Source organism: Phodopus roborovskii, unplaced genomic scaffold (genome assembly GCF_943737965.1).
Source record: "Phodopus roborovskii unplaced genomic scaffold, PHOROB, whole genome shotgun sequence".
Lineage (NCBI taxonomy): Eukaryota > Metazoa > Chordata > Mammalia > Rodentia > Cricetidae > Phodopus > Phodopus roborovskii.
In genome coordinates, this window is record NW_026126407.1 from 27948499 (window position 1) to 27971891 (window position 23393).

The window sequence follows — 23393 nt, forward strand, 5'->3', positions numbered from 1 at the left end:
TTCTATTATTATTATTAGGTTCCTTAGAGCAGCTGCTTGGTGTCCAGTCACTTGAGGGTTGGATCAGAAACGCTGTACATTAAGTTGGGCATAGTGGCACGTGGAGGTAGGATCACCCATGAGTTCCAGGACAGCTAGCTTGGCTTATACAAGTTCCAAGTCACTCATGACCACACAATAAGACCCTGTCCCTCTGCCCTCTCCATATCCCACCCTTATTTTTGTTATTATTTTTTTTTTTTAAGAGAAAGTGCTCTACATAGATATTATGTTTGGCCAGGAGAATGTGTTTCTTTTAACTCAGAAAAGAAGATACCTAGAAAAACCAAGGGCCTGTCTTTTGTAATGAGTTTGTGCAGGGAAATGTTGCAACTTCACTGTTGGCTCCAAATTCAACACAGTACAAAGCAAGGAAACATTTATTTACTACACTCACACAGTAATGATTAAGCATCCTAATGTTTGCCCAGGTAGCTTAAAATAGCAAATATTCGGTCCCCACAGAAGAACTAGTCTTCATTTTTAAGCCAAGTCAAAGAATAGTAGGGAAAACTCATTATTCACTGAGAATGGCACTCAGGATCTGGAACAAAACACAAACCATAACCCAAAAATTGGTTTCTACTTGGCTTCAGTGATTTACCACTTAAGGAACTTAACACAGGCTAAGGTTCTAACAACTTATCTGAGACAAATTAAACTCTAAGATCACATGACTTGACAAGAAATGTACAAATGTTTGTTAAGAACTTACCATTCTGTCAATCATTTTAGTCATGAAATATACATAGCAATATATTTATAACCAGAAACTACACTAATTAGACACATCATTTAGTTTAAGTTCTACCTGAAAACATGCCATTTGAAGTAAAATCCTAAAAAAGAAACTCTCCAGTTCTACGGTTTAACAATCCAGTCCTATGGAAGCAGCACAGATTCCTTTCACAAGCGCAGGCCAGCAACAAGACAAACAGTGTATGCCATATGTCAGACAAACAGGTCCCCAAGTTCTTCTGAAGAATGCCAAGGAGTTGCCAGAGAGGTTAACAGTGGCCTTGATCTTTATTTTTCTGTACCTGGAATTCTACAAATTCCAAAATTGATCAATTGATTTATCTTGTTTAATAAACAGCACCAGTCGTGCCCACTGATACAATTCAAACCTGACTTTCTCAGTTCTCAAGTTTATTATGAAAACACTGCGTTGACTTGTGCAGTAACATCATCTTACATGAGGGAAACAGTTCTGTTCAAAACAACTCACCAGGTTTCCTGACAATAACAAAGAACAACGTGGGGCTGAGATTTGAGAAGGGGAAAAACTTGAGTGCAGACAAATCATACAATTAAATTAAATGGTATCCCTGAAAAGAACAAAACAAGAGGGGAGGCCTTGGTACTTATTTAAAAATGTTCATTAAGCTCCAATGATTGTTTGCTATCCTCATCTACAGTCATGCTGAGTAAGCTACAGCTAAGTGGAAGTCAACTGGACTCACAGGTGTTAATGTTTACATCCTATTTCTGCAGTCTCTCAAGAAAGCAAAAGTAACTACAAATAGCGCTATGCCAGAAACTGGATTCTTGACCAACAATGTCGCGTCAGCATGCAATGAACTGGTTCATTCTAAAGTGGTCACGGCTGTTGATGACAAGAGGCTTTGTAATTTTATATGGCACATCTTTTGGTCCGTGTGAAAACAAGTTTTTTGAATGTTAACTATGTTCTGACACTTTGGAGTTACTGTTGCTCTTCCCATTTCCATTAGGTCAATATATGGTTCATGGCAATACTGTACAAGTGTAAATTTTCATTACAGGAAGTAGTCTGGGGTACGACGAGTGACATGTGGCTCGCCTCTACGAGGTGCTGGATCAAACTGCAAGCTGAAAAACAAAATAAGATTCACTGTTTCTATTCTAAGAAGACATCCATATATTCATCAAAATGAAAACCTTCAACTTTTCAAATTATATGGTTTATTTTCTATCCAGTTTCAGTATATTTTAATAGATCAGAACCCAACTTTGGAGTTGGGTATACTGGGGCACAGCTCTAACATCAGCATTCACGAAGTTGAAGCAAGAGGATCACAGTTATAGACCAGCTTAGGCTATAAATATAACAAAAAAAAAAAAAAAAAAAGCCAGAGGCCAGTGGATTGAGTTCCAGACTAGCCAAAGCTACATAGCAAGACCCCATTTCAAGTTGCTGGTTTATTTTTAGGGGGTTGGTCATACATAGTTTTAACTGTCAATCTGATACAAGAAAGTCATCACCTGGGGACAGTTTTAAATTGAGGACTTGTCTAAATCAGGTTGGCCTATGGGATGCTTGTGGAAGACTGTCTTGATAACTGATGTAGGAACAGCATTGTAGCCATTACTATTCCCTAAACAGGGGGCCCTAAACTGTGTAAGAATGAAGAAAACTCAGCTTAAGTAAGGGCTCACACATTTATTCTGCTTCTTTGTTTTGTTCTAGTCAAGGTTTCTTGATATAGGTAGTCCTGTCTGTTCTGGAATTCTATATAGATCAGGCTGGCCTCAAATTCACAGAGAGCACCCTGTCTCTGCTGGAATTAAAGGCATGGGTCACTATACCCAGCTCTGCTCTTGACTGTGATGTATTTGACTGTAGCTGTGTTTACTTCTTGCTCCAACTTGCCCTCAGTGGCAGACTATAACTTGGAACTGTAGGCTGGTCAGTGTGTATTTTATCATATAAACAGGAAAAGTAGTCAAGGATGTCCTTAACCTCCCAATCCTCCTGCCTCAATCTCTCAAGTACTAAGATGAGAGCTCTGAACCTGTGCCTGTGTTGTAACTAACTTCAAAAACAGCCAACTTCAATCCTACAGGCTACATTTTCATACAATGGTGACCCTTCTAATAAGATCATAAATGTCTTGATGGGAGATGCCATTCTGTATGTTTCTCTTATTATTTAATGAATAAAGCACCGCTGGCAAACAGGAAGGCAAGATAAGGAGGGACTAGGAGACAAAGAGGATTCTGGAAGATGTAGTAGAGAGGAGTCAAGACGTAGGAGGTCCGGACACTCTCTGGTAATCTAAGTGAAAACACTTAGATTAATAGAAATGGGTTAATATTTAAGACAGAGCTAGCCAATAAGAACCACTAGTAACAGGTCAACAGCCCTATTATTTAATACAACGTCTCTGTGCTGTATTAAATAAATAGCTGACATGGCTCTGGGACTAGGCTGGCAAGAAAGTGCTGGTAACAGTGTCTGACACATTGATCTAATCCATAATTAAAAAACATGGGTTTAGAAATTGAAGACCACTGAGCTTAGTGGTACAGACCTTTAGTCCTGGCACTTAGGAGGAGGTGACTTCAAGGCCAGCCTGGTCTACAGAGTGGGTTCTAGTCCAGTACAATCAGAGATATATAGTGAGACCCCATTTTAAACAATAACAACAAGCAATTGAAGACCTAGTAATTCATCCTGGACTCCAAGAGAAGCTAATTCCTGTTATATGTAGGTCCATTTCCATGAACACAGTCAACCTGTAATTTGGTTTACCAAGAGCTGGAGAACATGTAGCTCTAGCTCAGAGTAGATACTTACAAAGAATACTTAAGAGTATCGTCAAGTTCCATGATTGCAGCTTGGTTACCACAACGATAGCAATAGTTTGGAGCGCTGAAAATTGTTACTACATTTCGGTCATGGCACCAGTTATACCCCTGTGAAAAAGAGGCAAGAAAAAGTTACTTGCCTACCTATACTGATAAGTATAATTCAACTAAGAAAAAGTGACAGTTTCTCTCCAAAAGGATTATGTTTTTTTAAATTTTATACAACCTATAAAATGTATATGGACATTTGTTGTTGCTAAAATCAAACATGGTAGCATACACTTTTTAATCCCAGGAGGCAGAGGCAAGCAGATCTCTGTGAATACGAGGTCTACAAGAACTAATTCCAGGTCAGGCTCCAAAGCAATACTGAGAAATCCCATCTCAAAAAAAACAACCAAACAAAACACCCCCCCACACACAAAAACAAAACCAATCAAATAACCAGTCAGTCAACTAACACAATCCAGCTTAAATACCATCCATCACCAAATAGTTTTTCATGTAGTAGGCTCCTATAAATCTGTCTTTTATTTATAAGAATGACTTTAAACAACATGATTTTAAATAAACTTATGTTTTCCCTTTTTGGGACATGGCCTCACTATGCAGCCCAGGCTGGTCTGGATCACAAGGCAATCCTGCTTCAGCCTAACTAGTGAGGCTGCAGGCATGTGCTGCAATACTAGGCTGAAGATCGGTCTTGACAATACCTTATAGAAGAAATCGTGGTAGTCCACATTCAAAGTTAAGAACCCACCAGAGAAGACTTCTTTCAAATCATTTACAGGCCTAGAGAGATGGCTCAGCCATTAAAGGCTGGGCTCACAACCAAAAATCAAATCACCCACAGCCCAGGTATCCAAAGGACTTTGATTGTCCTTCCCTTTCTTACACACAGAGATACTAAATAACTGCACTATATTACACCCTTCTCCATCTCTCTACACCTTAACCCTTTCATCATTAAATCCCAAGTCCCTCCAAGTCATTCTGAAGACACATTAAATATATGTACACCACAAACTTCTTTCATTTGATTGCACATCACAAATAGTTTGGCTCCAATGGCAAATTCTACAGGAATAAAGGATGTCTCACTAACAGCACCAATGTCAAACTCCTTTCCTTCAGTTACTAAATAGTTTGACAGGTTTCAAAGAAAAGAACATACCTCCATCACCAGCTGGTGAGCTCTGGACACCAACGTGAGGCCATTGGCATGGTTAAATGTCTCAGAAATATCTTGGCCAAAGGTATAACCAGCTCCTCGAGGAGATATCCCCCATCCACCACGATCATCTGGATCTGACCACAGTAAGTCACACATTGGACCCTAAAAAGCAGGTACAAGTTATAAACTGATTTTTACCAAAGTAGAAAATTCTTGATTTAATAATTCACCAAATGCAGCACTCTACAAAAATCACTTTTTGAGTGGTGTCTGCTGAACAAAGCATGAACTTTGCAGTTAAGGTCTCTCTGAAATGAAATGAGATTCTAACAAGGCACAATGCACATCAATAGGCACATCTGACCAGTACCTTATCCTATCTGTCTGTGTATCCAAGTTTCATTATTAGACAGTATGGGGTAACAGTGATGACACCAGAAGGCTTCTAAACAACTTCTGAGCAATAGTAAGAGGGCTCACATGTCATTTAATTTCAATAATCTGAATGGACATATAACGAATTAAGCTACAGCTAAACAATATTCCTTTCTTCTAAAGAGCTTCTGAGGAGAATTTATCAAAAAGAAGTCATACCTCATGAGGAACTTCTTGTAGGCGATCAAGTGCTCGGATGTGATCCAGTGTGTCTATGGATGGCGACAGACCACCATGTAGACAGAAGATCTAAAAAGATTGATTACAAATGGTAACTATACCTAGAGAAATCAAAATATTTGGGGTACACTTTAGACAAGAGCCATTTGACTGCCTCAGTTTCTAGATCCTCTCTGTTTCAATGAGATGAAGAATTAGCCATTGTTTTGCACTACTCCCGACCACTGAGCATTCATCCTTTCTTCCTGACCAGCTGCCATCGCTGAGGTCCTTACCCACAGCCCCACTAGACTATTGTGTGTGTCCACATCTACCAGGATTAGCAAACAGCCCCTTATATCTCCCAGGCTCCTCTACAAACAGCCCCCCACCAAAGCAGAATGGATTACATTTCCAACCCCATGACTCCATTCTGTACAGTTCAGCACCTGATAACATAGAAAAATAGTATCAATATTTACCAAAAAGCACTCCAAAGGGATGTGAACTGTAAGGGTGGAAAGTCAGCTGCTCCTAAACACTAATAAAGCAGATTATTGAAAAAAGGAAAACCAGCAATGAGTTTTAAGGTGTACACACCTGCCCATCCACCAAGGCAGTGAGAGGAAGATAGTCAAAAAGGTCTGTAAAGTATTTCCAAACGTTTGCATTTCCGTATTTTCTTAAACACTCATCGTAGAAACCATAAACTTGTGTGATCTGTCTGCTCTCATGATTCCCTCGGAGTATGGTGATACGCTCACGGTAACGAACCTAAAGCAAAAACAGATAGCTAGCTCTTCCCAAAAACAGTTTCATAAAACTTTCTATAGTAAAACCCAGAGTGCTAATTTAGAAGAAAAACAAAACAAACAAAAACACATTTCTATACTTCAATGAACTGAAATCATAGATTACAAACTTTTTTCTTTTAAATGAGGCAGGTTTCTGTGTGTATCCCTGGATATCCTGCAACTTCTTCTGTAGACCAGGCTGGCCCCGAACTCAGAGATCTGCCTGCCTCTGCCTCCCAAGTGCTGAGGTTAAAATTGTGCACCATCACGCTTGGAGGCTATAAACACGTTTTTTTAAAAAAAAAAAACAAGTGTTTATCAATATCACCTTAATTAAAACCAACCCTTTCATACCATCTTGTGTGAAATAAAAAAATACATTTTTTCTATGACTTTTACTAAATTTATAGTTAAGCAACAATCACCACAACCCAATTTTAGAGCCTTATATTATTACTTATGACAATCCCTCATGCCTATTTGCAACCCCTTCTTCTACTTCCACTCTCCCAGCTCCTGACAACCATTTACTTAACTTTTGACTCTTGAGAATGACTGTTCTGAACATTTAATGTAAGTGAAAAATTATAAAACATAGCTTCTTGTGTTGCATATTCCAAAGTCACCATGCTGTGGCCAGATGGAAGTGCACACTTTTCACAGCTGTACACTAGCTCACAGGGTGACCACACATCATGATTTCTGTGTCTGCTCACATGCTTTCAAATGTTTTGAACATATTCCTAATGTGTAGATATTATGATACATGATTGATTTATATGAAACTTTTTCAAAATTCTGCAGAGCAGCTGGACCATTTCACATTCTTCACAGATATGTATGGGGACTTCTTTTTTGGCATATTCATCTATGATATCTGCTGACTAATGTAGTTTTCCCTAACGACTAGTGATGTTAACTAACCATGTTCTTATTAACCATTTATCCTCTAGGATGAAGTAGCTATTTAAAATTAATTATCTACCAGGCATAGTGGTCCATGCAGAGAATGAGGAGTTTGAGGCTTGTTCAAGTTACCACATCATCCTGTCTCAAGAAATCTGTCTTTGGGTGGTGACGACAGACATATGAATCTCAACACTCGGGAGGCAGAAGCAGGCAGATCTCTGTGAGTTTGAGGCCAGCTTGGTCTACAAAAGAACTTTTAGGACAGCCAGAGCTATTACATGGTGAAACCATGTCTTAAACAAAAAGAGGGGGAAAAAAAAAAGGAAGAAAGAAATAAATCTGTCTTAACATGGCTGCACATGCTTATAACCCCAACACTAAAAAGACTGCAATCAACTGGAAGGCAGCCTTGGCTAAACACCCTGTAGGATAAAAACCAAACCCAAACAAACCAAATTCCCACAAATGACAACAAAAACCCTATCTTTTAATAAGAGGCTTTTAAAAAAGGGTATGTACAGGCAAGTGAGATGGCTAAGGGTAAAGGTGTCTGCCATCAATCCTAATTTTAAAATTAATTTCATTTATTCTAAGTGCATGTATTACATGCCTACGTGTATTCCAATGATCAAATTCAGGACATCAAGTTTAGTGGCAACTGCCTTTACCAGCCACCTCACCGGCCCAAGACAAGCTATGGCTACATTTTATCTGTTAGGTACCAGTTTGCTCTCTAGAACCCACAGGGTGGAAAGAGACTTGACTTCCATACATGCTTGATGGCATGCATGCATCTCCATGGTTACACAAAATTAACAACTGTAAAAATGTTTTAAAGTTGAAGTGAGACTACAGCTCAGTGGTGAACCTGTGCTAGCTAGAATGCAAGAGAATGAGTTCAACCAGAAGCACCAAGAAAGTAACAACTGAACAAACTTTTTTTTTTCCTTCCAAGTAGCTTTGACCTGCTCCTCCTGCCTCCATTTCCCAAATGTTAAAATTACTCTTGTCCATCATCACACTTATACTGTGCTGAGGGTCAAATATAGGCTTCTTGCATGCTAACCAAACACTCTAGAAACTTGCTGCATCCTCAGCCCTGGATTATCGTTTTATGAATACAGCTGAGCAATCTGAGCCTAATTAAGACACCATTTTGGAAAGTGCTACCTTCCCCACAGTGTTCATTTGCTAAGGGCAGCCATGAGTTTTGGAGTGGATCCATACACTACAGAGGGGCTTTTCTTCAAGGTACCAGCAGAACTGGGGTCTTCTAAAGGCTTTTCTTAATTTATAGACAGCTGTTTTCTCCATGTGGTTTCTCATCTTCTCTATGTTCACAAAACAACTGGAGAGGACAAAGGTGTCATGCTTGGAATCCTAGTGGCCATCCTTGGAGAAGCATCTCATTGACCTGAAGCACATTAGGCTAGGCTAGCTAGCCAGTGAGCCTTGGAGACCCCCTTGTCTCTACTTCCTCGGGATTGGATTATAGGTGTATGCCTTCATGCTTGACATTTAAAAAAAAAAAAAAAAAAAAAAAAAAAAATGGGTTCTGGGAACTGAACTTAGGGCTTTCAAATGAGTTATCTCCCTAGCCCTCTAGTCTCTTTTAGAGAGGAACTACTCATAATAGAACAAGACCTACTTACGTGATTTTGTTTTACTTAACTACCCATATAAAGGGCTACCACCAAGTATAGCCATACTTTGAGGTACAGGAATTAGGATTTGGGTCAATGACATTTAGGAGGACACAATGCAGTCTAGTCCAGTCCTTGGTACATAAATCTTTTTTGTTTTTGTTCTTTTTTTTTTTTTTTTTTTTTTGAGACAGGGTCTCACTATGGAACCTTGGCTAGTGGGAACTTTGTGCTAGATGAGACTACCCTTTAACTCAGAGATCAACCAAGCCCAATAGTTCATGAATTATAATAGGCAGCTCACTCTTTCCAAGTAAACCTGGGCTACCAGCTTCTTTCAGTTATCTGCAGTCACTGCACAAAGTGCCTACCATCTACTGTAAACTCCACTAAAGTGCTCTAAGCAGCATAGACACTATTCATCAGTCAGCTCTGACGAAATTCTCACCACATCTCTAAAGTTAGAAAAAAATCAGTGACAGTAAATTTCTTGTTCAGAATATTCTATAATAAAATATTCCTAGGCGTTGGTTGCCTAGGAATAACTGAGTCTGTTGCCTAGGAAAAGTGGTAAAGTTTCCCCCTCCAAAGATTAAGTCAAGCAGCTCCCTACGCCAGGGAATGCCTCTGCATTCCACTCTAAAATCATGCCACTGTGTTTTAGTGTTGACTCTTCATTTAGAGCTACAAATGACAAGCAAGGATTCTAAAATTTGCTTCTTTTAATTATTATTATTATTATTTTTAATAATAAAAAGTCAGGCTGGCTTCAACTCTCAAGGCTTTTACCTGGGCCTCACCAGAGCCAGGATTAGACTTCAGTTCTCATAGTTAATTATTATTACTCCAGGGAATAAACTATTGTTTAGGTATTTGCTCCCTATGTACATTTAGATCAAATTCCCTTTCTAATATTAAAGACAACAAAACCTTCAGCTTAGAAATCTGGTCATTGTGAAATTGTCATAGGACTGTCAAATGGTGCAAATAATCCAACACAGATGTTCAAATAATTAATGTAGTTATATTATTTCCACAGCCAATGTACTAAACAATTTCTACTTGACCAGCTTGTCAATCACAGAACTTGGAAGACAGAGGCAGGTTATGAACTCTTTGGGTTTGAGGCCAGCCTAGTCTACATAGTTCCAGGATGGCCAGAGGTATCTCACAGCAACATGTTCTGAACCATCTTCTGGTTCCAAATGCAGATATGATGGCTAAGTTTGACACTCACACTATTTGCATTACTAAATATAGAAGTTTGTTCTAAAATTTAACATTCAGATGAAGAAAACAAATCATGGTAGGAAAACAATATTCCAGAAGGCTCACACCCAGTTCAAAAAGTCCAAACAAAAAAAGTAAATTTACCTTAAGAGCTACAAGCAGTGTAACTGTTTCAACTGAGTAATATCCTCTGTCCACATAGTCTCCCATAAACAAGTAATTTGTATCTGGTGATTTACCACCGATTCTAAAGAGTTCCATGAGGTCATGAAATTGTCCATGAACATCTCCACACACAGTGACTGGACATCGAACCTCTTGCACGTTGGATTCTTTTGTCAGGATTTCTTTAGCCTACAGATAAAGGGGAAAAAAAATAAAGCAATACATTCAGCATTAAATGGTGCCAAAAAAAGATGCATTTGTTCATATTAGTGGGAAGGGCAGACTTGACAAAATATGAAACCACAGGCATTTTCAACCCAAGATAGACATTAAAATTTTTAAATTTACATCTTGTAATGGTTGGTGGAAGTACACACCTTTAATCCCAGCACTCAGCAGGCCAGCCATGACTGTTGCACAGAGAAACCCTCCCCACAATCCCCAAAGCTTACATTTTATATATTTTGTGTGCAAGTTCTCATTCCACCCATGTGTATTCTAGTGAACACTGCCTATATTTATAAGACAAGACAGTCTATGCATTGGCTACTTTATGGGGGATGTCTTAGAGAAGATGTACCACAATAATAGTCAATCATCACTCAGTTTGCAAAGGCTATCAAATTTCTATCTGACTAGAATACTGAAGACATCAGTAGCACCCATACAAGATCAATGAAAATGATCAGGATGTGACTGGAGAGATAGATGGCTCAGTAGTTAAGAGCATTGGCTGCTCTTTCAGAAATTCAATTCCCAGCACCTACACGGTGGTAGCTCCAGTTCCAAGTAATCCAACCTCTTCTGGCCTGAGGGCACTGTATGGAAGTGGTACAGACATACACGCAGGCAAATAAATATGGAGGAAAAAAAAAAAAAACAAAAAAACACTTAATGTTGCTTCCTCAAGCTTTGACATTTCTTGGTCTTGATTTTTTTGGAGGTTAAGACATTTAAATTTTCCTCTCATTTCGGTCTATTTCTTTATAAAAGTTCTTTTCTACAATTAGAATATCCAAGATAGTATACATGCTTTCTAAGCTGCTTTTAGAAACCATCATTCAGCCAGACAGCTACTTATGCTAAAAATGTATACTGGGAGATAATTATCTGGTAAACCATCTGAATGACTCTGCCCTGTGCTAGCCACTGGACACTGGTGTACAAAACAGGTCATTTCCTTGGCAAAGGAGGGGAGAAAGAGAACAGACTGAATGAACAAAGCAGAGTACCCTAAGTATCAAGAAGGAAAGGGAGATCATTTGAAATCAGATGCACGACCAATTGCCCATACCAAAAATTTGTAACCCTAAATAAAATCTCAGCATTCAGGGCCAAAAGCAGGAGGCTTGCTACAAGTTCAAGGCCAGCCTGGATACATATGGATATCATCTCTCAAAAGAATCCCCTCCCCCACACACACAAATAGAGAACAATGTTGCTAATGAGCCAACAATTTAAGGCTACACATTTGAAACACAGATCTGTTTCTTCCCTAAAATTGTAATCTCTGAAAATGGAGTCCAAGTCAGTAACATTTAAGTCCCTCTCCACACCTACCAATGTTGTCCTCAGTACAACCATGTTTAAAAATTACTATTTCCTACTCTCCAAAGGCTTTGGGGGAGCTTATTTCCAGACATCCATCAAGTTTAGAAGAGTATTTTCAGTTTTAAAAGAGATACTTCCTAGAAACATTGGGATTAAAGGCCCCTGCTACCATGCCAGTTAAGATATACCTCTATATTTTAAAACAACAACAAACACCCCCACCCAAGACTAAGCATCCCCATAGACCATAATCCTGAATTTCTTAGGTGAAATAACCATTAGTAGCATTTTGTTGTGTTCTTTCAAACTTTAGACATTTTACACACAGAAACTGCCAATTTTCATTTGCATTCTAGAACAGTCAAGGTCTTGCTATGTATACCAGGCTGGCCTCCAACTAAAGACACTCTTCTGCCTTTTCCCAGTACTGGGATTAAAAGTAAGCGCCATCACACCCAGCTTCTATGGCCTTTAATAGCACGCTTTAGAGATCTAGGCCTTTATCAATCTGCTTTCAAAGAAAGAAACAAACAAAAAGAATAGAATTCATTTAACTTTATTGGTATAGTGCATAGTGCATCGGTATGAAGATGTCAGATCCCCTGGAACTGCAGTTACAGACAGGTCTGAGTTGCTGTGTGGGTGCTGGGAATTGAACCTGGGTCTTCTGGAAGAGCAGTGATGCTCTTAACTGCTGAGCAATCTCTCCAGTCCCCCATGACAGAACTATTCAAATTAATTTGATTCATGTTTAAAATAATCAATTTCATGCTGGCATTTTTACTCTTGTACCCAAAGCAAAAGGAAACATTTTAAAAGTTACCACATTTATTTAGTAGAGCAGAGGGAATGCAGACCTGTGAGCTATGGTGTGAATTGATTCCACACTCAGAGAACAACTTGTGGGAATCAGTTTCTCTTCCCATCATGCGGGGTCTGGGGATCAAACTAAGGCAGACAGATCTGATAGCAGAGATTCCTTTCCCACCGAGCCATCTCAATGACCCCACCCCCTTTTTTCCCTAAACCATTTTCCCCAGGCTGGGTGTGGTGGTGCAGAACTCTAATCCTAGAAATGGGAAAGGGGAGGCAGATGGGCGGCCTCTGTGAATCTGATCTACACAAATGAGTTCTGGAACAGCTATCCCAGTACCTGGAGGTAAAGGGAGGGAGATCTCTGAGCTGGAGGCCAGCACAGTCTACACAGAATTCCAGGACAGCCAGGGCTGCATAGAGAACTCTGCTTTGAAAAGCAAATACAAAACAAATAAAATACAATACAGTTATAGCGTAGAGTGGAACAATCAAATTTAAGGGAAAAAAGGAGATCTGATAGAAACAACAAAATAAGGTTAAAACTAGAACTGGTCTATTCTATTAAAATCTTATGATCAGGAAATGCAGAAGTTAAAATGCAATCTAAACAATTCTGGAAGGAATATAATCTTTGGGGGTCAGTACTTCCAATTTTTTTCCCCCCAGTATATTTGTACTTAGGCATCTCACAGTTTTGTCATTAGCCTGCTGTTAAGTAACCTACAGACTACACACCCCTACCCCAAGACAGGGTTTCACTGTGTAGCGTGTGGCCTTGGCTGTCCCTGGAACTTTCTGAGATCCACCTGCCTCTGCCAGGTGCTGGGATTAAAGGTGTATCACCACGCTTAAATATGGGCCATCCCAATCATCAAATAAGATGAAATGAAAGCAAGCTTATGTGAACTAGACTTTGTAACTTATCCAAGAAAGACAATTAAAAGGAAAATCCAGCCAGGCAGTGGTGATGCATGCCTTTGGTCCCAGCACTCAGGAGGCAGAGGCTGGTGGGTCTTTGTAAATTTAGGGCCAACCTGGTCTACAAAGCAAGTTCCAGGACAGCCAGAACTGTTAAGATAGACAAAAATCCTGTCTCAAAGAAAGCCAGACATGAGGGAGGTAAATTCAATTACTTTCATTTCCTTGAGGGGTACATAGCCTTGTCATTTCTAGTTAACTTATACTGTAGAAAGAAGCCACCCATCTATTTAAGTTAAACAACCACCTTCCTAATGCTGTGACCCTTTATTACAATTCCTCGTGTTGTGACCCCCAACCATAAAAATCATTTCATTGTTACTTCGTAACTATAACTATAATTTTGCTACTGTTAATCAAATGCAATGTGAATCTCTGATTTGCAGGGTATCAGAAACAAGACACCCCCCCACCAAAATGGGTTGACTCACAGGTTGACCACAATGACTTAGAAGCACAATTCTCCAACTGTGTCAAAAATCCTTGTATGCACTTATTATCAAGTTATTTGTCAAAACAACACAGAAATCCATGGCTTTGAAAACTGAAAAGGCAATGCTGAAACATTCACGACCATGTCTGTCATTCACCTTCCCCTACCTCCCAGCATTCCAAGCAGCCAACATTCTATAGGAAGTCAACACCCTCAGAATGCCCCTACAGAAAAAGCAAGTTTGTCCAGGAGAAGGCAACACTTGTACTCATTGAGGATGTCAAGGCCCAAATAAGCAACAGATCCAAAATACCCCCAAGGAGGCAAAACCCTACACAGCCCCCCACTGGGGGAAAGGCTACATTCAGCTGCCTCCTGACCATTAAATAATGCTCAAGTGTTTAGACTGGGATAATCTCCTGGAGCTCCCACCATTTAAATACATTTTGGAAACAGAGGCAGGAGAATGGGGAATTAAAGATCGCTCTTGGCTACTAGGTTACTTAAACCCATGAGACACTGTTCCAAAAAGTTCAAGTCATGGACAACAAACTAACATCATCTCAAACTAGGCTAATGACAACAAGCCTTTAATCCTAGGACTTGGGAGAAGCAGCAGGTGGCTCTCAGAGTTCTAGGACAGCCAGGAGGACTACATAGAGAAACTCTGCCTCCAAAACACCAAACAAGACAAAACCAAAAAACCCAACCTTATCAGAAAGCAACACTGAATCACATACCAACAATCGTGATACTTTAGTGTACCAAAACAAAACAAACCCCTTGTTTCCAATACTGGCTCAATCACCTAATGTTCATTTTTTGTTCTACATAAATAAACCATGCTGAAAATAGGAGTCTTTCCTTCTTAGCTAAGGATTTTGCCACTCATCTACAACCCTGCCCCTTGACTTTTGACAGAGAGCTTCCCTAATAGTGCAGGCAAGCCCTGACTTCATTATATGGTCTAGGTTTGTCTACAACTTGACCTCTTGGCTTAGATGGCCCCTCCTCCTTTTGAGACTAAGTGTTTATATAGCCCTGAGCTTGGGAGGCCTTAGCCTATTGTATTAGAATTAGAGGTACTGTCTATTAAGTTTTTGTTTACTAAGATTTAAAAAAAAATATTATGTGCATTTTGTTTTGCCTTCATGCACATCTGTAACAGGGTGCCAGATCCCCTGGAACTGAAATTACAAACAATTGTGAACTGCCATGTGGGTGCCAGGAATTGAACCTGGGTCTTCTGGAAGAGCAGTCAGTGCTCTTAAATGCTAAACTATCATCTCTCCAGCTCCTAGAAGTACTTTCTTTTTTGGGTTTTTCAAGACAGGGTTTCTCTGTGTAACAGCCCTAGCTGTCTTGGAACTCACTCTGTAGACAAGGCTGGCCTCAAACTCACAGAGATCTGCCTGCCTCTGCCTCCTGAGTGCTGGGACTAAAGGCCCACCACTGCCCAGCCAGAAGTACTTTCTTAAAAGAGCATGATTACAGTGTTTTTCTTCAAACAATAATATACTCAGGAGGTTGTGAGAAAATATGCCTGTAAATCCAGCACTCAGGAGGCAAAAGCAGTAAGACCTCAAATTCTAGGAAAAGCTGGGCCACACAATAAGATCATCTAGTGCCCCTATACAATAAATAAAAATAAAAAATAAAATTGAACAAAAAGCACCCCAAACAATTTCTATAATATGTCAAAAGTAGAATCTTAATGTCTTTACCAAGGGAAATGTGATGCAGCTCACTACTAGATGATTAATGCTATGTTTTACTACAGAAATAATTCTGTGTTTCACAAATTCTTCTCTGGGTAGTATCTGGATGGAGACACTAATCATCAATCATCTTATGTAAAGAAGCTAACGTTGGTTTTTTCTTTTTCTTGCTTTGGCTTTTTTGAGGCAAGGTTTCTCTTTGTAGCCCTGGCTGTCCTGGAACATGGTCTGTAGACCAGGCTGGCCTCGAAGGTGTGCACCACCACTGCCTGGCTGAAACTGCTATTAATCAGAGAAGAAAAACAAAACAAACAAACAAAAATCAACCTGAATCCGTGCAGAGACAGGCCATCAAGTTCAGCAGGGAAGGACTAATAAGGACTGGCCAACTGAACCCACAGCAGAAGCACAGGCCTATCAACAGTACAACCAAGTCTACAGTCGGGACGGTCTAGAACCAAAGTCTGCAGCCTTTTGCTCTGCCCCAACACAAGGTAAGAATTATCACCTGTGAGATAAACAGTAACCTGAAAACATAAAAATATGACTGAAAATGTCATCTATACATGTTAAAAATGACTGAAAGAGGGAGGGGAATGGAGAAGCAACTGACAAGCTCATGCAGTTACAAACACCCACAACTCAGAAACACCCTTTCTGCTGTGTCCACCAATTCCAATCCCAACCCCAATTTATAAATAGGTAAAACCACTGTACTGTGAAGAAATGAAGCAGTTAATCCCAGACTGTTGAACAGTCACCTCTCACCTACCAAACTGGCAGCTAGAGTTCTCCCTTCTTAAGCCTCCCCTACTCCTATGAAGAAAGTTATTTAAAACAATGACACCACCAACAAAATATTTCCCTCTCCTAAACTCAGTCCAGCTCAGATATAGCTCAGGAATGAGAAGGCTTTTCCAAAGATGAAAAATGTTAGATTTTAAAGAAAAAATGGAAATAAGAGAAATAGTCACAGCAGGAGAAAAGTGCTGGCCCCTTCAGTAGACTCAACTCAAAATTCAGTGTTTATTTTCTACACATTAAAAAGGATACTTCACAGATAACTATGGCAAACTTGACTTACAATGAAAAAGAAAATACCGGTTACAACAAAACAGACTGAACATAGAAATGAATTTGCCCTATTTATTCCTACAGGGTAGGAATAAATAAAGCCTCTCTCTATGGCTGGCCATTGTGCATGCCAAGCAGGTGCTGTATGGCTGAACTACATCCCTAGCCTTCTCTTCATTTATTTATCTTCAGATAGGTCTCAAAACTAAGTGACTGTTTCTGAATATGAAATCCTACTGTCTCAAACTCTGAATATCTGGGACTCTGCACTATCAGATCTGGTTTTCAGGGCACACCATTCTTGATACTACACGAAATTCACCTTTACAGCCAGTATTTCAAGACAGAACTCTGGGCCCTTGGCAGAGGACAGGGAAGACTGAGGAATCAGCACATGAGCTTACCTATGCCTTTACATTCAAGCTGCAATACCACCCCATGCTGGGTACAAGGAACAAACCCTCACAGGTGTATGGAGGCTTTGGAGATGAAGAACAGCATTCTGAGTGTCAATTTACCTTTATTAGAACATTTTCCAACTTCTCTCCTCATAAGATTTATGCTATGTAACCAACCAACCAACCAAACAAACAAAAACACCCTCAGTTTTCATCTTACCAATCTTATTTAAATGAAGTTAGCCACATGCAAATGGAAAAAAAATACTGTTTTCAAGAGGGGTGGGACAACACCATCTGACTAATGGAGCTTTGTAGCAAAAGGAACACAGAATCACTGAGCCCACAATTCAGGCTGAACCAATCTACAAGCATCTTCATTACCAACACCTCAACAAGGGTCTGGAAACAAAATGAGAACATTGGGACTAGAAGTCATAACCCACACAACCTTACTCCAGCTTCCCTCACCAGCTGTGTAACCTTTTGGGGCCTCTGCTCCATATTTACAACCAACAACAATGACTACACAAAAGTATAATGAAAACATTTTAACATGCCTGTCCCACCTGCTTGTTCTTAACTACTGCTATAGTAACAGCCTAAAAGCCTTTTAAATTAAACCCAGAAATATTTTTACTTCATCTAAGAATTTAATCTTGGGGGGATGGAGAGGTGGCTCAATGGTTTAGGGCACCAGTTGCTCTTAGAAAGGACTGGGATTTGATTCCCAGAACCCACTTGATAGCTTACACGTATACACAATTCTGATACCCTCTTCTGACCATCAAAAGCACCAGGCATGCACATGGTTGGTGTACATACATATACAGAGGCAAAACACCCATACACATAAATCTTAAAGAAAAGACTAATGTTGGTTAAAAGAAAAAGTTCAGTTCATAAAATAGATTATAAGAGGTTTCTTTTTTCCATACTAATGTAGCAAATGTTATACTAAATGATACTATAAGAACTGTTTCATTTACAGTGCTAGCAAAGAAATGGACAAGCTAGGTCAAGAACTACTTTGGGGGAAAAACTAAGAACATTTATTCTTTATGTATTTGGAAGGCCTAAAAGCCAAAACTAGAATCCAACATAAGACACTGCTTAAGTCATATAATAAAAGATCATTTTATTGTAGTTAGTCTCAAATCAAACTGATGATTTACTTATTTGAGACAGGATCTCTCTAAGGTAGCTCTTGCTATCCTCAAACTTAAAAGAGATCTGCCTATCTGTTCCCCAAGTGCTGGGACTAAAGGTGTGGGACACCATGGGCTTATTTATTTTCCATGCAGAGTTTCATTATATAGTCTTTGATGACCTAGAGCTCAATACATAGACTAGCCTAGTCTCAAACTCAAAGAATTCCACCAGCCTCTGATTCTGGCCATCCTCCTGCATCAACTTCCAGAGTGCTGGGATTACGTGCAGGAAACGCATGACCTCACTCAGCACCTTGATAGTATTAACTTTTTTCAATCTGTTGGTGAAACTACATATGCTCACCCAAAACTACGAATTCCCTTACACAGTAAGCTTAGCATGGGTAGGATCTTGAAGTCTATCTTCCTTTTTAATGAGCCAGCAACATAAAAACCATGCTCACCACTGTTATGATATGCATTTGGATCCTTTTTGCTTTGAAGCAACACTGCTATTGTTGACAAGGTACCAGAACAGAATTCTCAAGCCATTTGTTTAATCAGAATGACCATGCAGGGTTTATTTCTATCTTTACATAAGGGAGAAGGACTTTGATGCTATCATTCCTTCTTATAATGACATCATCAGTAGTTATTTTTGATTGGTGTAGTTCTTTAACAAACATATTAAACTGATGGAAATTTTTGCTTATGTTTCAAATTATTTGTTAAAGCTGGACATGGTAGCACATGTATCAGTAATAAATCTCAGCAATCCCAACATTTGGGAGACTGAAGCAGGAAGATGCTGAGTATGAGACTGACCTTAGGCACACAAACATAGCTGTCTCACAAATAAATAAATGAACAAATAATATTTAGAAGGCAATCATGCGAAGAGCAAATGTAGTTTTCACCTAGAGACAGAACTGGCAATAAAACATTACCTGTATACCAAGGCATGCATCACCCTACATAAAATCTTTTAGTATTAAGGCTTACCTAGTTACAAAAGTTAAAATACAATTAAAAGAAAGTCAGACAACAACATTCATCCAAGCAATCTACTTCAAGGAATCTTTAAAATATATTCAAGAACTATTATTCTTTTCTTTCTTTCTTCCTTTCTTTCTTTCTTTCTTTCTTTCTTTCTTTCTTTCTTTCTTTTGATGTTTCACCCTGTAATTCTGCTTTCCCAGTGCTGGGATTACAGGCATGCACCAGTCAATTTTTTTGTTGCTGTTTGGTTTGTCAAGACAAAGGTTCTCTGTGTAGCATTGGCTGTCCTGGAACTAGCTCTGTAGACCAGGCTGGCCTCAAAGGCAGAGCTCCACCTGCTTCTGCTCCCTGAATGCTGGGATTAAAAAGTGTGCCCCACAGCCACCAGGCTCAAGTATTTTATTATTACTGCTGTTGTTTCGAGATAAGGTTTCCTTCCTGAGACAGGGTTTCTCCGGGGAGTCCTTGCTGCCCTTGAACTCAGGGTTCTGTAGACAGGGATCCTTCTGCCCAGTCTCCTGAGTGCTGGGACTAAAGGGACATAGCACCATGCCTGGCTTGGAGACAGTCCCAGTGCATCACAGCAGGGAAGTTACAGTGGCAGGAGCTTGAGGGAGGTGCTCACATTACAATCACAAACAACAATGAATGCAAGCTCACATGTTTAAAATTAAATTTGTGTGCACAGGTCAGAGGACAATTTGAAGGAGTAAGTTGTTTCTACCATGCAGGTCCTAAGGGGTCAAACTCAGGTCACTAGGGAACCTCTACTATAGGGAGCTTCCACCATGCTTACACAATTGAGGGACACCCCCTCCCACCTAGGAAATGGTGCCACCTACAGTGGGTGTGTTTTGTCATCTCAACATAATAAGGATACTCCTAAAATATGCTCATAGGCCAACCTGATCTAGACAATACTTGAGTCACTTTCCTGGTGAATCTAGAGCAACTTTTCTCAACCTGTGGGCTGCATGACCCTTTCACAGATATATTAGACATCCTGCACATCAGACATTTACATTATGATTCACAACAGTAGCAAAATTACAATTATGAAGTAGCAACAAAAATAATTTTATGGTTGGGGGTCACTACAACTGAGGAACTGCACGTATTTAAGGGTTGTTGATGGGAGATGTCATTCTGTAACTATGTTTCTCTTACTGGTTAATGAATAAAGCATTGTTGGCCAATAGGAAAGCAAGATAGGCGGGACTAGTAGAGGAGGAAAGAGGAAGTAGTAAGGAGTCAGCATGTAGAGATTGGAGAGAACAGAATGTCAGCCCACTCTCTGGTAAGATGAGACCACGTGGAAATACTGAGATTAATAGAAATGGGTTAATACTTACGACAGAGCTAGCCAATAAGAAATTAGTACCTGGCCAACAGCATTACATCAAGTACAGTCTCTGTGTGTTATTTGGGGATGGCAAGGCGGTGGGACAAAGCCGGCAGGAAAACTACTTGTAACAGGTTGTAGCATTAGGAAGGTTGAGAACCACTGATTTAGAGTGTGTCAGGTTGACAATACCATTCTAATCTTTCCAACTAGTTTTTAAGTTCCTTGAGAATATCTGTAACGTATTCTTCATTGTCTTCTGATTCCATTCATAATAGCATGCAATCTTGGATACTCAACATACAAGTGCCAGTTTAGAACAAAATCCTATCAGATTAGAAGTGACCTCAGAACATGTTTTAACTATTTTATAGTAATTGGTCATCTGAAAACCAGTCACAATCACTTAGTTGGGAAACAAGTAGTGGTGTTCCAAAGCCAAATGAGTGGCCTTACTCTTTCCACACAAATGACTAGCCATCTAGCTGACTCAAAATGTCCACAGCTAGTAATTAGAAACTAAGACCAGGCGATATATACAATAAAGTTTTTTGGTTTTTTAGTATATTAAGTACTTTTTAAAAAGCTTATTTCTAGCCAGGCGGTGGTGGTGGTGCCTGCCTTTAATCCCAGCACTGGGGTGGCAGAAGCAAATAGCTCTCCATGAGTTCAAGACAAGCCTGGTCTAGAGTTAGAGAACAGCTAGGGCTACACAAATAAACCCTGTCTTGAAAAAACAAAGCTTACTTCTAAACTTTAAAAACACCAACCTCACTTGAGGTGAGAGAAACAAATATCAAACTACTGGAGATTCAAGTGGGGTGTGGTATAGCACACACATGTAATCCCAGCACTTGGGAAACTGAGACACAAGGCTTGCCACAAGTTCAAAGCTACCCTGGCTAACATAACCAGTACCAGGGCAGTCAGGGATACCTGGGAGGGAAGGAAGCTGTTTACAGAAATAAATTCACATCTGACTTAAACCCCAATTGTTCTCAGCAGTTTCAAACGCAAAAAGCTTCCCCTTTACATCAAAACACAAAGGAGTAAACATAACACACTCCAAAATTCTTCCTAACACAAAACTTAATTTTGCACTAAAATGTTAAAAATTAACCGTGAAAAGTGAACCCAAAATGGAATAAAGACTAACATTTTATATTAGAAAATTGTATTAATAAGACTTCAAAAATACAACACGACCGAAAGCTTAACAACCCGCTCTTCCAACTCTCGGGGGAAACGAATGGAACGAGATAGCCTGAGATACACAACATAGTTATCATTATGCTGAATAGACTCAGCACCATCCCTGAAATACAGAAAGAGGTCAACTCGTGGGATTACTACCACTACTTGTAGCCACAAAAATACAGTCAATAAACTTTTCAACCAAGAGAAGACACAAGATTTGACTCTCTTCCCGTTTGTGTTGCTCATTCTAAACATAAATGGCACCATGCCAACTATGTTGCACCGAAAAAGAATTTCACACTACCCAATTTGGGTCAGCATATACATCATAAATTAAAACGACACTGGATTTCCAATCCCAAAGCTCTTCGTGTAGTATGACTCACCAAATCCTCCATTTCTTCCAACTATGAAAACTTTACACTGCTCCTTTGAAACTACCACTATGACCTTCGCAGAAATTGGGTTAGCGACTTTTTTTTTTTTTTGTTATCGTTAAACGCACACTCGAAACACAGGGCTCCGAGGAAGCTGGCTTGTGGAAGCAACACGAACGCGATGTGACCTTTCTACAGGGGCTGGGATCTGGCCTAAAAACCCGCCTGTGGGGGAACCCTGTGAAAAGCTCCGGCTCCATGAAGCAAGCCGGGCTGCAAGCTCAAGGCCTTTTCTCCACCTCGCCGCAGGTCCGGGTCCCGTTCTTGGGCCCAAAGCAGAACTAGCCCCTGGCTAGCACCACGCAGGGTCCCGGCCGCCCTGGGCTCGGCCGGGCCGGGAAGCTCGGAAGCCCGGAGTCCGGCGCGCGGCGCCATCTTAGGCCGCGGTAGCAGCGCCATCCAATCAGCGCGCTGGAGGCGGGGGGCGCAGGGTCGCTTGCGAGTCGCCGCGGGCAGCGCCGGGCGCCGGTGTGCGAGGTTCGAGGGGCCTGGCCTCAGTGCCGCCATGTTGCACCGTCCCCGCAGCCTCCTGATCGCGGGGCCCGGGCAGCGGCCGCACCTGGGGCCTAAAAGAGCTCACCTTCTCGCAGAGGCTCTTGACCTGGGACTCGGAGAGCTGCTTGCACTCGTTCAGCTGCTCGATCCACTGGTCCAGCTCCTTGGTGAACAACTTCTCGTCCATGATGACGCCCGCCCGAACCGGCTGCCGCTCCGCGCTGCTCCCGCGCCGCCGCCCGCACCCGGGCCCCACGCACACGCCGCCGCCGCTCCCTGGGGTGCTTCCTGCGGCCCCTGGCGGCTGCTAGGCGCTGGCGCCGGCCCGCTGGCTCGCTCCGCAGTGCTGGGCCGCCGGCCGCTGTGCCTCCTCCTCCGCTCGCCCTAGCTCGGGACTCGGCTTTCTGTAATGGCGGCCGCCCGGCGTGGTGACGTCACGCCGGCGTCAGGGGGCCGCGGGGAGGGCGTCTGAGCCGGGCCCGGACCCAGTGCGGCGCACCGTGGGACCTAGGCGCAGGCGCAGCGGAGCTGGACGCCGGAGGAAGTGCCTTCGATTTCGGGGCGTGGTCCTCCGGCGGGGAGGGGGGTGGGGGAAGGGAAGAGCGGAGTTTGAGCAAGCGCAGTGCTCCAAGCGCCGAACCAGGTTAATCCTAGAGCTCCAAGCTCTTAGATGCCTGCGCGAGCAT

At 41.0% G+C, this 23393-nt stretch overlaps 1 protein-coding gene across 1 annotated transcript; it reads right to left on the reverse strand.

Moving 5' to 3' along the window:
- Window positions 1-391: 391 nt before the first annotated feature.
- On the reverse strand, window positions 392-23131 carry Ppp2ca (protein phosphatase 2 catalytic subunit alpha). The gene is made up of 7 exons (XM_051180736.1): window positions 22793-23131; window positions 10098-10307; window positions 5978-6151; window positions 5378-5467; window positions 4784-4945; window positions 3599-3717; window positions 392-1890 (listed from the first exon to the last, which is right to left on the reverse strand). Exons 1-7 carry the CDS (start codon window positions 22892-22894, stop codon window positions 1818-1820), a joined length of 930 nt encoding a protein of 309 aa, XP_051036693.1. The 5' UTR covers window positions 22895-23131; the 3' UTR covers window positions 392-1817.
- Between the last annotated feature and the right edge of the window lie 262 nt (window positions 23132-23393).